General features: G+C 42.1%; 1 protein-coding gene across 2 annotated transcripts in view; it reads right to left on the bottom strand.

Annotated features, from left to right (window-relative positions):
* Nucleotides 1-2,672: 2,672 nt before the first annotated feature.
* LOC139447464 (zinc finger protein 526-like) overlaps nucleotides 2,673-14,180 on the bottom strand; it is a 39,523-nt gene continuing 28,015 nt past the window's right edge. Inside the window, exon 2 of one of the 2 annotated variants that reach the window (XM_071228850.1) lies at nucleotides 2,673-3,448. In XM_071228850.1, coding sequence (XP_071084951.1) covers nucleotides 3,096-3,448 — 353 coding nt within the window. In that variant the 3' untranslated portion in view covers nucleotides 2,673-3,095. Of the gene's footprint in view, nucleotides 3,449-12,330; nucleotides 12,963-14,180 lie in introns of those variants that run through there. The other variant, XM_071228847.1, reaches the window with a different exon arrangement.

The following is a 14,180-nucleotide window of genomic DNA, read 5'->3' as shown; positions in this document are numbered from 1 at the left end:
GATATCCTGAGCATCGATCCACACAATTGGGATCGATGACATGCATCAACCAAGTCAGCGAGCCTGACCACCCGATCCCGTTAGTCGCCTTTAATGACAAGCATAGTCGCCTTTTATGGCAAGCATGGGTTGCTGAAGACCTATTCTACCCCGGATCGATTGGCCAATCAGAATTAAAACATTTCCAAATTCAAGGTAGAATTAACATCCTGTACTCAATTTATAACCAAGTGACAGGTATATTATTGCTAATTCTTCCACGCTGGTATTTGCTCTAGGGTGCAAGTGACATTAACTCCAGCCCAAAACTGATGGCAATAAATAAAAGTGACAAAACTCTTTCCTTATTCATAAGAAATCTCTGCGAAATGCAGGATAGATTCTACAATTCCGACTCTATCATGAGTGAGTGAGTATGGTTTTACGCCGCTTTTAGCAATATTCCAGCAATATCACGGCAGGGGAAACCAGAAATGGGCTCATGTCATGATCATGTGAATCACTGTTAAATAGTGATGACACCAGGTGTTCATGAAAATAGCAAGCGAATCCTGCCCCAACGGTGGCATCCTTCACAAACACATGCAAAGGCACGTCAATAGTTCACCTGAAGAAACACAGGAACAGATGGTACAAGTCAAAATTGGGAATTACAAACACAGCTAAGCCTTTTTTTATTGATTCTTTCTTTACACTACATGTGGCAATATTCCAGGTCTATCAATGGCCAATAAACACATGAGTCTGGGCCAGGCAAACCAGTGGCTGATAGCATGACCAACATCCCACATTGTTCGGTATGATGGCACATAATCACCAGAGTCACAGCCTTAACACCGATGTTTGGCTAGCTCTTACCAAAAGTGAGAAGTAGTGGCAACCGATTTTGACCTAAAATTCCCTCAAAGATAACATGAACAAAATTAACTCCAAATATTTCAAATGGTTTCGCCCCAATTGAATTCTTATCAGGACTACTTAACAATGCCACTCTGCTTGGTTTAAACTAATTCAACATCAATAGATCCTGGGACTTTGTCAATGTTTGTCATGGATGCAACTCGACCATTACAAGCCGATAATTACTAAAAAGTCCGGAATTGTACGAGCAATCAGGATACCTCTTACATTATACTAGACGGCCTCCGTGGTCTAGTGGTACAGCGTCCGCCCGGAGAGCGGAAGATCTGGGGTTCGATCCCCGGCCGCGTCATACCTAAAGACGTTAAAAGATGGTACTTGTTGTTACCCTGTCTGGCGCTCGGCATTAAGGGGCTAAAACAAGGACTGGTCGGCTCAGAGTCAGTATACTGTGTCTGAGTGGGGTATTTATGTTAAACTGCAGCATGGTATCCCAGTGAGCTAGCACAAGTACAAGCAGCCACACACACACACACGTGCATGCACGTCGCTATATAAGTGCAATGATCTTGGACGCAACGTTAAACCCCATTTCAACTCACATCACATTATACCAGGGGTCCGGAAACCGTCATATGCGCCGGACATGTCCGATTGGGAATCTCAAATGTCCGGTCTAAAATATAGCTTACCGGACATTTAAATTTTTCTGTCCGGACATTCTTAAATTTTGACCGGACAATTTCTGTCTGCAGTTGTAACACAATGAAGATTATCTAAACTGACAAGCTTTGTTTGTTTTGATTGCTGTAAATACATCGTACCTAGAATGATAGTCCAATCGGTCAATCACTGTAATAGGCAATAAACTGGGTTGACACTGATTAATCGAGGATTTATTACTGAGAACTTCTTGTTGATTTGAGTAAAATGTGTTTACAACTGTACATAAATACCTTGCATCATCGATGTACCTCATTATCCTCACAATGCTACGATACGTAACCTCAGTCAAGAAGCGAAAGCGTGACGACAGCCAGTCGACCGATGCTGATCAGTCGAGCGGATCTGCCAAACACTCAAAGTCTGAATGATCATTTTGTAAGTCGTGGCTAACGACTTTCACTTGGTTGACATACAACGAGGATTTGCAGATTTTATTGTTTTCAGTAGCTAGTCGTATATTGAATCTTGATTGACCGCCATTTTGCTTTCTCGGACGATCGATATCAAATTTCTTTATGGTCAATAATTAAGTACAGATGAAAAAGTATTCAAATAACTACTGCTATCAACGATAGTTTAGGATTTAGGATTATATTATCTGTCTTGTTTTTAAATAATCTTTAGTTTAAAAAAAACAACTTTTCCCGTGAGGTCACGTGATAACCAAATATGGGATAATAGTCTCGATCCAAATGTTACAACGCGTACACTTGAGCAGACTCATGAATATTAATTAGACCGTTCACAACGTTGACAGATCGTTATTATAACAGAAACAAACGTATGTTTTCCATATATATCTAAAATGATATTATTTGTTATTAATTGTCCGGTGAATTAAACAATTTAAATTGAAACAATTCATAATTCATCATATTATGAATACGTAACAACTTGTAATTTGTGTGTAAAAAGTCGTACTAAAACACGCTGTTTGAAGGGGGCGTGGCATAAATGTAAATGTCCGATTGGGATTTTAAATTTTCCGGACCCCTGCATTATACCAACTCACTCGGGCTCGTACCAATTTGCATTAATGTTCGTATTCATGACTTTTTAGACTTTTTTCAAACCCTGATATCTAACATAGTATGCACCTTCTGACTACTTACATGATCAGATCCCAGAAGTACTTAGTCGTACATCAGACACTACCAGTAACTAGTAAAGATTAAAACAGTGTGCCAAACTACCAATAATGTGCTCCATAAAACTGTTGTTGCAAGCACACATGGGAAAAAGTCAGGTGTCCTGTATGCGAATGAGCCTTTGTACAGCAAGATACTATTTCTTGAACAACTGTTTATGGATAGTTGACAGCAAAGGGGACTCCTGTTGAAAATCTGAAGATTTTATTGTTTGATGACAGCCAATGGATTTATGGCAATGATGTAATATAGGAAGGATATTTGCAGGAAGCACTGACATCTCGTATAGGATGTTTTTTTGTCTGGAACGATATCTGCAGGAAACACTGACATCTTGTATAGGATGTTTTATTGTCTGGGTCAGGTCAAAGTGTCCATCAAATGAGTCTTGACCACAAGACATGAGCGTTTGTGTCTGAGCAGCCCCGGCCGATACTTGTAGGTGTTGCCGCACAGACAGACATAGGCCACCTTGTCATGGATGGCTGCCTTGTGGTCCATCATGGAGGTGTGAGTCGTAAACTCACGGCCACAGTCAGGGCACGTCGTGCCGTCTGGTCTTTGGACGGGCACCAAGTTGGTGCCCAGTTTGAAGCACATGTCCAAAGTGTTTGAGTACATGTGCCCAAATGGATGCGCCATGTCTGTGGTCTGTCCGATTATCAAGCCTGGGTAAGTTGATGATTGACTGAAACTTGCTGAGCTTTGTATACCTGAAAGTAACAAAAAGTTCATTCTAGTCTCAGTCAGTCGGTGTGTATGTGTGTAATCTAAGGCTGGAGTGAGAGAGGTACTTGGGTTTAATGCTGCTTCAAGAATTATTTCAGTCATATTACTGCACGTCAGTTTCATGTGGGAGGATAGTTCGAAGTTATGCAGATCTTATATGATTACACCTTTAGTGCGATACATGGGCTCAGGTCTGGAGCTGACAAACCAAGAATATAACCAGAGCAAATTTTGGATTCGACCCCCAATCATAGGTCTCTGGCCTGCATCTCTGCATAGCAAACGGCGGCATCAAAAACAGCTGTGCCACCTTACCATGATAGGTGAGGTGAAATGGGGATTAAGGTCAAGGTCAAGGTCACGGGAAACTGAACAGGATGAAAGTCATATCGCTGTGAGCCAACTCAGTGTGGAAGGAAAGCCCTAGGTGAGGAGTGAGTGAGTGAGTAAGGTTTTACGCCGCTTTTAGCAATATTCCAGCAATATCAAGGCGGGGGACACCAGAAATGGGCTTCACACATTGTACCCATGTCAGGAATCGAACCAGGGTCTTCGGCTAACGAGCGAACGCTTTAACCACTAGGCTACCTGACCGCCCCTCCTATGTGATGAGAGACTGTAAGCAGAGGAACCCAGCAGCAAGGGTACAAAGCTGAGGAAGATAGCAGTACACCTATCTGTTGACACTTGTCCAACAATTGTATTGACACTATTGATGCTAGGAGTTAGTTATGCTACATGTCCACAGGGTTTTTTAACCAAAATTAGTGTTTTAAGTAAACTAGAAAAAAAACTAATTCATTCACTTTGTCACTTCACAAAGGTGTCCGACTATCTGATTTGTTTGTTTGTTGTTTAACGCCGCACTCAGCAATATTACAGCTCTATGACGGCAGTATGTAAATAATCGAGTCTGGACCAGACAATCCAGTGATTGACATCATGAGCATCGATCTACACAACTGGGATACAATGATATGTATCAACCAAGTCAGCGAGCCTGACCACCCGATCCAGTTAGTCGCCTCTTACGACAAACATAGTCGCCATTTACAGCAAGCATGGGTTGCTGAGGACCTATTCTACCCCGGATCTTCACGGGCCTCTGACTATCTGAGACATGGCTTGGCTTCTACATGTAGGCAGTGCCTTACTACCTTGAATCAAGACTTGGGTCCTACAAGAGGACAGTGTTCCTTATGGCGTCGTAGGCCTGTCCTATACTTGTACTCCTTCCCACAAACACATGCATATGTACGCTTATCATGTTCGGCCTCTTTATGGTTCTGTCGGGACGTAGAGTCCAAGAACACTTTGCCACAAACAAGACATGGGAAGGGACCCTTCCGCTTAAACGGACTGCCTTCAACATCAGTGTTGGAGACGCCAGAAAGTGCATCTAAATCCAAGTTGCCTTGCATTAAAGAATTGTCAACCACATGATGCCTAAACGGGTCAGTGATTCCATAATCTGAAAGCAAACAAAACAGTCAATGTAGTTTTGCGGGACCAATCAAGGGAATAATGGTGGCTGTACGTTCAAGCGCAGTGAAAATCAGTCAAATCTACCAGCAAACACGGACGTGTTTCACCTGGGCAAAAGTCAAATTTTAAACTCAGGGGTGATGTGAGTGAGTATGGTTTTACACCGCTTTTAGCAATATTTCAGCAATATCACGGCTGGGACCTCAGAGTGAGTGAGTATGGTTTTAAGCCGCTTTTAGCAATATTTCAGCAATATCACGGCAGGGACCTCAGAGTGAGTGAGTATGGTTTTACACCACTTTTAGCAATATTTCAGCAATATCACGGCTGGGACCTCAGAGTGAGTGAGTGAGTATGGTTTTAAGTCGCTTTGGGCAATATTCCAGCAATATCATGGCGGGGGACACCAGAAATGGGCTTAACACAATGTACCTAAGTCGGGAATTGAACCCGGGTCTTCGGTATGACGAGCGAACGCTTGAACCACTAGGCTACACGACTGCCCCTGGGGACATCAGAAATGGGCTTCACACATTGTACCCATGTGGGGAAATGAAACCCGGGTCTTTGACGTGACGAGCGATTGCTTTAAAAACTAGGCTACCAATGCACTTGCATGCGCTACACCACTGGTCGCGTCCAGGTGTGTGTTCTGGGTAACTTTTTTCCATCACCATAAATCTTATATTTATCAATATTTTTAATAGTTGTTGCCAATTTTTAGAGTTTCATAAAAGCACCCAGTCAGTGTGACAGAGGCATAAACAACATGTTCTTCAACTGTTAATCACATTGTCCACATACTCAGACCTTCTGACACTTGTTGGGATAGGTTCATGTTTGACACCCTCCATACCGAGGCGACCTTCACTAACGCCACTGAGTAGAGTTAAAACACAAGAGAAGATCCCCAGTCAGCGTCTTTATTCCAGATCACAGAAACAGTCTCCATGTCAGGAGCACACATCTGCTCTTATAGAAGTACAGTGACTAAAATAACACAAACAAATTACTGGCACTTGATCTGATCTTTGCAACTACTATGATGAACAAATTACAAACGAAATACTTAATAACAAAAGCCTTGTCTTGTTCCTTGCATATAAACATTTACCTTGAGGACACAGACTGTCCCCAAAACAAAAACAAGCAGATTCCACCAGTCCCTTATTCAAAGTCTTTTGCTCCCCGAGGGTAAGGTGAAATGGGGCTTAATGTTGAACTCAAAGATTATTTCACTTACATCGCAACATGCATAAATGTGTATGTGTATGGCTGCTTGTACTAGTCTGGACTTAAGCCGTTTTAATAGTTTTTCGTTTGTTTGTTGTTTAACACCGCACTCAGCAATATTCAAGCTATATGACGGCAGTCTCTAAATAATCGAGTCTGGACCAGACAATCCACTGATTGACATCATGAGCATCGATCTATGCAATTGGGATCGATGACATGCATCAACCAAGTCAGCGACCCTGACCACCAGATCCCGTCAGTCGCCTCTTACGATAAGCATTGTCGCCTTTTACGGCAAGCATGGGTTGCTGAAGACCTATTCTACCCCGGATCTTCACGGGTCCCTTTAACTGTGCTTGCCCACTGAGATACCATGCAAGTTTGATATGAATATCCCACTCACACGCTGTACACTGACTGTGCCGACCAGTTCTCGCTTGAGATTCTTATGCTGAGCACAAGGAAAGGTAACAACAAGAAGCACAAAACCATATCTAAATGTCATATTTTGGGTATGACGTGGCCGGGGATCAAACCAAAGACCTTCCACTCGCCAGGAAGATGCTCTATCCACTACACCACGGAGGAGGTTTGCTTCTGAGAACATAATGTTGGAAAACAAATATCAAATTCACACTCACAATCTGATTTATGGGATTTTATGAATTTAAACTTTGAAAGAATGAGAGGGCAGAGTCAGACACTCAGGTTAGTCCTGTGGTCCTGGACGTTTTCTGCTGAATCCCAGGAGCCCCTAAATCTATCAATTTGAACATTACGACAAGGACCCCTGGATTTCATGCTAAATTATGAGTTTTACGCCGCTTTTAGTGTGCTCACATGTTAATAGTCCATGTAATTATCAACATTAACCTACTGAAAATGATGCTAATATCCAAGGTCGGACTTTTAAATGCAAATGTTTTCGGCACAGAGTGTTGTGTTTTCACATGAGTGAGTGAGTGAGTGAGTGAGTGAGTGAGTGAGTGAGTGAGTGAGGTTTTACGCCACTTTCAGCAATATTCCAGCAATATCACGATGGGGGACACCTGAAATGGACTTCACACATTTGTATCCATGTGGGAAATCAAACCGGTGTTCCTCGAAATGACGAGGAAACGCTTGAACCACTCAGCCATCCCACCGCCCCTGCTTAAGTATGAACACTGAAAGACCTGTCCCTGTTTCTACTCTGACAGCCATGTTTGTTCACAATACTGGCGGTTAGGACAGTAAGAATAATGTTCCTTGTCTGATAACAGTCTCTCCAGTCTCCACAGTTCAGATAGCATGTGTCTTGCTGTCCTGTGTTACTGTGTAGGTTTAATTAGGCTGAGTTAACCAGGTCTTACGAAGCATGATCTGTCGCCATGTGTTGCTGTGCTTGTGAATATTCATTCTGCCAACACACATTGCTACTATGCATTAATCATGAACCTTCCAGATATCTTTTCTTTGGTGGGGCAGTCGGGTAGTCGGGTGGTTAGAGCGTTCGCTCGTCATGCCGAAGACCCGGGTTCGATTCCCGACATGGGTACAGTGTGTGAAGCCAATTTCTGATCTCCCCTGCCGTGATATTGCTGGAATAGTGCTAAAAGTGGCGTAAAACAATACTCACTCATTCTTTTCTTTGGTTAAAACTTGCCTCTTCATTATTTTCACACAGTTAGATAATTATGTTCAATGGAGATTCCATTCATGACACACAATACCTCGACACGTTATGGGTTGGTGAAAGAGCCAACAAAAATAGGGATCTGATGATTGGCTGGTCTTCATTGTCCACTCACGTTGGTCATGCTATCAACCACTGGTTCACTTGGCCCTGGTTGGGTCTACAGTTTAATATTGGTGGAATACTGGTGACTGCAGCATCAAACAATTCACTTTCCACACTGGTGTAAACTATGATGCCAATTTTCAAATACAGTCAAGTCCTGTCAATCCGACATTGCTGGTGGGGACAAGGGGATGGTGCGCGTAGGGACGTATGGAGTTGGGGGCAAGCCGATGACCGCATATCAACACCAGGAAAAGTGGAAGAAATGACACACTTTTGACTCCTCTTACAGGCTGCGAAGAAAAGGAATTTTGGATTATGTGAATATGTCGGATAAACAAAATTTAGTGGTATCAACGTTCATGATTGCAAATCGGACAACTACGCGATAGATATTCATATATATTCATATTGTTATGTTACATTGTCAGCGGAACATGTTTTTTAAACATGCAACCTCTAAACACAAAACAAATGTTACGGACCGTATGACTGATTCAAAATACTTTAAAAAGCATAGTCTGGAATGGAAGTCACCAGTTTGAAACTGATGCCGCAAAGCTCAAGAAAGCTGCTTTCTCAGTGGCTAATGTCAACTTCCTGTTAGTCATTTCATTGGTCAGTCAAAGTTCGCGAAAGGTCATTCTCACGTGATCTGTAATTGGATGTCCTCAGCGATAGCAAGAAGTTGTAACTGATTTTAATGAGATTGAGGTAATCTTAGCATGTGTTTAATCCTGTTTTCTTTATTTAAAGCATTCATTATCTATTGTTGAGCAAGTTTATCTCTGTAGCCATTGTAATATGCAGCTTCCATCTGACTCTTCTGGCATCAAAACACAGGGCTTTGTACTCGCGGGCAGATGACCACGGAGTACACTGATCACTGTGCCGGATTAACGAGACTTATTAATGAGTGATTTCGGTAATTCGTTGCAAATTTGGTGTGTTGGAGTCGGAGTGCGAGACTGTCGGATTAACGGGTCTAAATAGCAGTGATTTAATCGGTTCCCATCAATAGTGTCAGATAAAGCTGATTGTCGGGTTAACATGACTTGATGTACAGTAAACTATGTTTATAACGAACTGTCGGATATAACAAAGTTATTGTTTGGTCCTGGCCATAAGCTGTATATATGCTTAAAACAAACTGCAGTTATAACGAACTACAATTAGTGGTCCCTTTGAGTTTGTTATAATCATAGTTTACTGTACCTTAATCTAGAAACTCAAGATGATTATTTGCCAAAACCAAATAAATGATTAAACTTCCACTGCATGAGAAAGGCAACACCATGAATGGGCTTTAGAAACATACCATGGGGACCAGGTTCATAAGACTATCGTAAGCCTATGTTGAAGTATGGGAGTTACGATCATCTTAGTGCTAAGATCGCTTTGTGCAAGTGGGCCCTTGGCCCCGTTCCTCAAAGCGATCTTAGCACTAAGGTGATCATAAAGTCCCATACTTTAACATAGGTTTACGATCATCGTAGAGCTAAGATTGCTTTGAGGAACGGGGCCCTGGTTCATATAGGTGCCCAGCCCGTAACTTGATGTAAGAGGCAACAAAATCGTGGTCAGGCTCATCAGAGTGTAATCTGTGTTTCATTATTTACGGATCATCGTGAAATAGCTGTACTGTGGCTTCAAACAAACTGAAGAAACCTATGAATGTGAAACCGAAAAAAAGTCTTGTCTGCAACAAGAATATATACACCAACCACAGACAACCATACGTCACACACAAAATTGTCTATCCCATATACGCCGTGAAGATTGTACAAATCTTCTGATGGGACTGTAGGGTCTTCTTCAAGGTGTAGATCTTGCCACACATACAGGAGTAGCGGACCATCTCATGCACAGACTCCTTGTGCAGCTTCCTTGTGTTCGGGTGGGTGAACACCTTCCCGCAGTCAGGACACGGCCAGTAGTTACCACTGCCTCCTGCTCTGTCCCTCCTGGAGGCAACAGAAGGACCCAAGGTTTGGGGCAGAGAGATCCTAGCCATGGTAAAGTCTGTTTGGAGTCCAAATCCTGTGTCCACTGATTTAGTTTCGACTTCATGATATGGAAGACGACCCTGACTGGCCGAAGGTGAGAAATAATCGTTTGTGTCGTCAGGATCTGCAAGGAACAAGGGATCAAGCTCTAGATTGTGTAGGGCCAGTGTTCCATTCCAAATATCAACCTCAACATGTCATTTAACACTGAAGGAGGAAAGATCAGTTGCCCATCGTCCCTGACACAACAGATGGTGCTGCTGCATCAGTCTGAGACGATGGCAACAAAGCCAGAATCTAGTGAGCTATGTTAATAGTCCAGGGAATTATTGACAATAACCTACTGAAAATGATGCTAAGATCCAAGGTTGGACTCTTAAATGCAAATGTTTTCGGCATAGAGTGTTGTGTTTTCACCTGAGTGAGTGAGTATGGTTTTACACCACTTTTAGTAATATTCCAGCAATATCACGACGGGGGACACCTGAAATACACTTCACACGTTGTCACATGAAGTACCTTGACATGATCACAAGCAAAAACATGACAGTAAAATAAAGATTTACAATGGATGAAGATAGAAAAGTGCATAATCTATATTTGAATGTGGTGCATTTTGTCGTAAAACACCTCCTTCTGAAGCAGTTACAATATAGTACAAAAAGCAAACTGAGCATGTATTCATTACATCTTTATTTGGAAAACGTAATTCAGGGAAAGTGATCTACAACCTTCATAACTACATATGTTTGGTCAAACCACCCTATGAAGAAACAAGCACATACTAGTACTCCTTATTAAAGTATTTTACAAGGTTGGTCATAATTTCCAATGCAACAGTACTTTTCAATAAAATACAAAAAGCATTTTTTAATTCAGAACACAGTATTGACATCGATGGAATGAAGGCTTGACCCCAGAAAGTCTCAACAATGGGAAGTACTATCACCAGAGCCATCATTGCAACACAATTGTTTAGAGTGAGTGGGTTGAGTTAAAATCGCTTTGAACAGTATCCCAGTTATATCACAGCGTGTCAGCTTAATGTTGGAGGAAAGCCCGAAGTGATGCACGTCTCAAAACGTTTACCTCTTCGGTAAATACCCATGAGCAAGGTTATGGTGCTGACAAACCTAGAAACATAATCGGTGCAACCTGGATTATAACGCAAGATCTTTGGTTTCTGGCGTGCCCAAGGGATGTAACTCTGCACATGGAAATTGTGGCGCCTTAGACAAATAGGCCACCCGTGCCGCCAATTGTTTTGAAATGATAATTATCGTGAACATCTGTCTGATAAACAATCATATCTTTTACTCACATTTTGATACTCGCTATGTAAATATCTCACAAACACTCTGTAGGAGATCATATCAGTAGTCCAAAAAAAAAGCTCATACGTCCTAGGGGGCGGTCGGGGAGCCTAGTGGTTAAAGCGTTCGCTCGTCAGCCAAAGACCCGTGTACAATGTGTGAAGCCCATTTCTGGGGTCCCACGCCGTGATATTGCTGGAATATTGCTAAAAGCGGCGTAAAAACATACTCACTCACTCATCTGTCCTAGTTTTATCAATTTAATGACGAACACCAGGCAGGGTAACAACAAGTACCATCATTTAATGTCTTTTGGTATGACGCAGACGGGGATCGAACCACCAACGTTCCGCTCTCTGGGCAGACATTTATTTCATCAAGAAAAGAAACAAGTGAACGGCAAATTTCTTCACCTGTAGCTACTTGTGTACAATAGCATGAGGGGAGGAGCGGTGTTGTGTGGTGGCTGGGGATAAATCTAATAATCAATATTTAATGGCCTTAGAAGGAAGAGAGTTTATGGATGTCAACTTCTTTATTATGAACACAACATTTTGGAGTACATACTTACTCATTCATCATTCACCTGATGAAGGAGTAAGTATATACCCTGAAACATTGTGTTCCTCTTAATAAAGAAGTTGACATCCATAATTTCTCTTCCTTATGTGGATCACTTCTAAATGCCTTTGAAAGACTTAATGGCCTTACGTTTGGCTTTCCAGAATATCACATATTGAACACCTCCCTGTAAATGAGTGAGTGAGTGAGTGAGTGAGTTGGGTTTAACACGGCTTTTAACAGTATTCCAGTTATGTCACGGCGTGTCAGCTTAATGTGGGAGGAAAGCCTGAAGTGATGCAGGTCTCAGACGTTTACCACTTCGGTGAAACCCACGAGCACGGGTATGGTGCTGACAATCCTAGAAACATAATTGAGGCGAACCAGGATTTGAACCCACAATCATAGGTGTCTGGCGTGCTCAAGGGATACAACTCTGCACAGCGAATGGCGGCGCCTTAGACGACTGCGCCCTCCATGCCCCCTCCCTGTAGATGAAATATCACAAGCATCTCAAAAACAGTTCTTCACAAATGTTTAATAGAATTACAGATACAAGTTCCTGTAGGTTGAAGCGATTTGTATTTATGACATTAGGAACAGAAGATGTTCATTGCAGCAATTTCCTGAGTTCGTTCAATGATCTACCAGGCACAAAACCTTGATCATGTATTTGTACACATCACTGAGAACGTAAACCTATGTTCCTTAAGATGAAATGACATGTAAATGGATCAAGATCCTGCATTGGCTACAACCGGACAGTTCTTCCTATGAGCCAACAAGCCAGTATTGTAAGCATAGGACTTCCCACACACACAGTTATAGGTTTTCTTATTGTGTACAGCTGCCACATGATTGCAACGCGCTCCCGTACTGGCAAACACTTTGCCACACTCTGCACATGGGTAAGAGCCAGCAGTGAGTTCAGAACCTGCTCGAGAACCACCAACTTGACCCGAACTGAACATTCCAGGGTTGGGAATATTAAACTGGACAAAATTCTTTTCAGACGAAAGTGAGTTTTCATTCCTTTTTCTCATTTTTGTACCATACCACTGGCTGACATTGCGAATGGGCTGAGGGCTTCTCGAAAAGTTGCCACAACCTTGAAAACCTGAAAGAAACAAAAGATTTGTTCTAGTTCATGTTTGAGAGGATTATCTATATTCTAAAACCAGGGAAAGTTTCAGCCAGTGATACAGGAGAGTCCTATACATCTCATCTCAATAACCTATCAATATCACATACGTCACTAATCCAGGGAAAGCTTCAGCCAGTGAGACAGGCGAGTCCTATACATCTCACCTCAGTAACCTATCAACATACGTCACTAATCCAGGATTCATATTCTCTTCTTCAAAACCAAAGGACTGAATCATTGTTTTTGCACTTTGGAATCATTTCTTGGGACCTCACACAGCTTCATAAGGAACAAAGACAACCACCTTGTATTCAACAATACACAAGACTTCAACAATACCAGGTCCTGAAACACATTTTTGTCATGAAAACCTTGGCTCGAAATGATTGATTGCATGGGGACCTTATTAATTTCCTTATTTATTTTCCACTTGTATTTCTAAAGCCCATGTTACTAACATAATACCTGTGTCAAACAACCCGGCTCACGGCTGTACATTCATTCTGATTTACCGTATTCGACGTAATAAGCGCCCAGGGCGCTCTCAAAATTAGAAATAGGGGGCTCTTATTAGAATATTATTTTGGTGGGAAAAAAACAGAGTTGAAAGATAAATTTCGTGGATTATGCTGACAGCCTGAACTGTTTATATACGACAGATATATTTTCCAGAATTTAAATGCCCATAAATAAGGGTGCATATAACACACGAGTGCGTATTTTACACGAATAGATAAGTCTTGTGTACATTGATCAATCGGAAAGGGTGCTAATTGGGATTGTTCACTTGCCAATATATCAGCAAATATCTCCGTGGGCGCTTATTAGAGCAGGGGGGGGGGGGGCGGTCGAGTAGCCTAGTGGTTAAAGAGATCGCTCGTCACGCCAAAGACCCGGGTTCGATTCCCGACATGGGTACAATGTGTGAAGCCCATTTCTGGTGTCCCCAGCCGTGATATTGCTGGAATATTGCTAAAAGCGGTGTAAAACCATACTCACTCAGTCACTAGTCGAGCAATGCGCTTATTACGTCGGTATTCTAAATTCATTATTAGTTAACTGAAAGTCTAACTTCAGGCAGTCCAATATTACAACAATCTTCCCCAAACATGATGTTACCACTTCTGATCAGTAATTCTGGAGATGTCCTTCTTCCTTATGGTGTAACACAATCTTTCAAAGTGACTGCAC

The sequence above is a fragment of the Haliotis cracherodii genome, unplaced genomic scaffold, assembly GCF_022045235.1.
Source record: "Haliotis cracherodii isolate W230 unplaced genomic scaffold, xgHalCrac1.p SCAF_7, whole genome shotgun sequence".
In the NCBI taxonomy this organism is placed as follows: domain Eukaryota; kingdom Metazoa; phylum Mollusca; class Gastropoda; order Lepetellida; family Haliotidae; genus Haliotis; species Haliotis cracherodii.
Note: the sequence above shows the minus strand (reverse complement) of the source record. Positions and strands in the feature narration are given on the sequence as shown.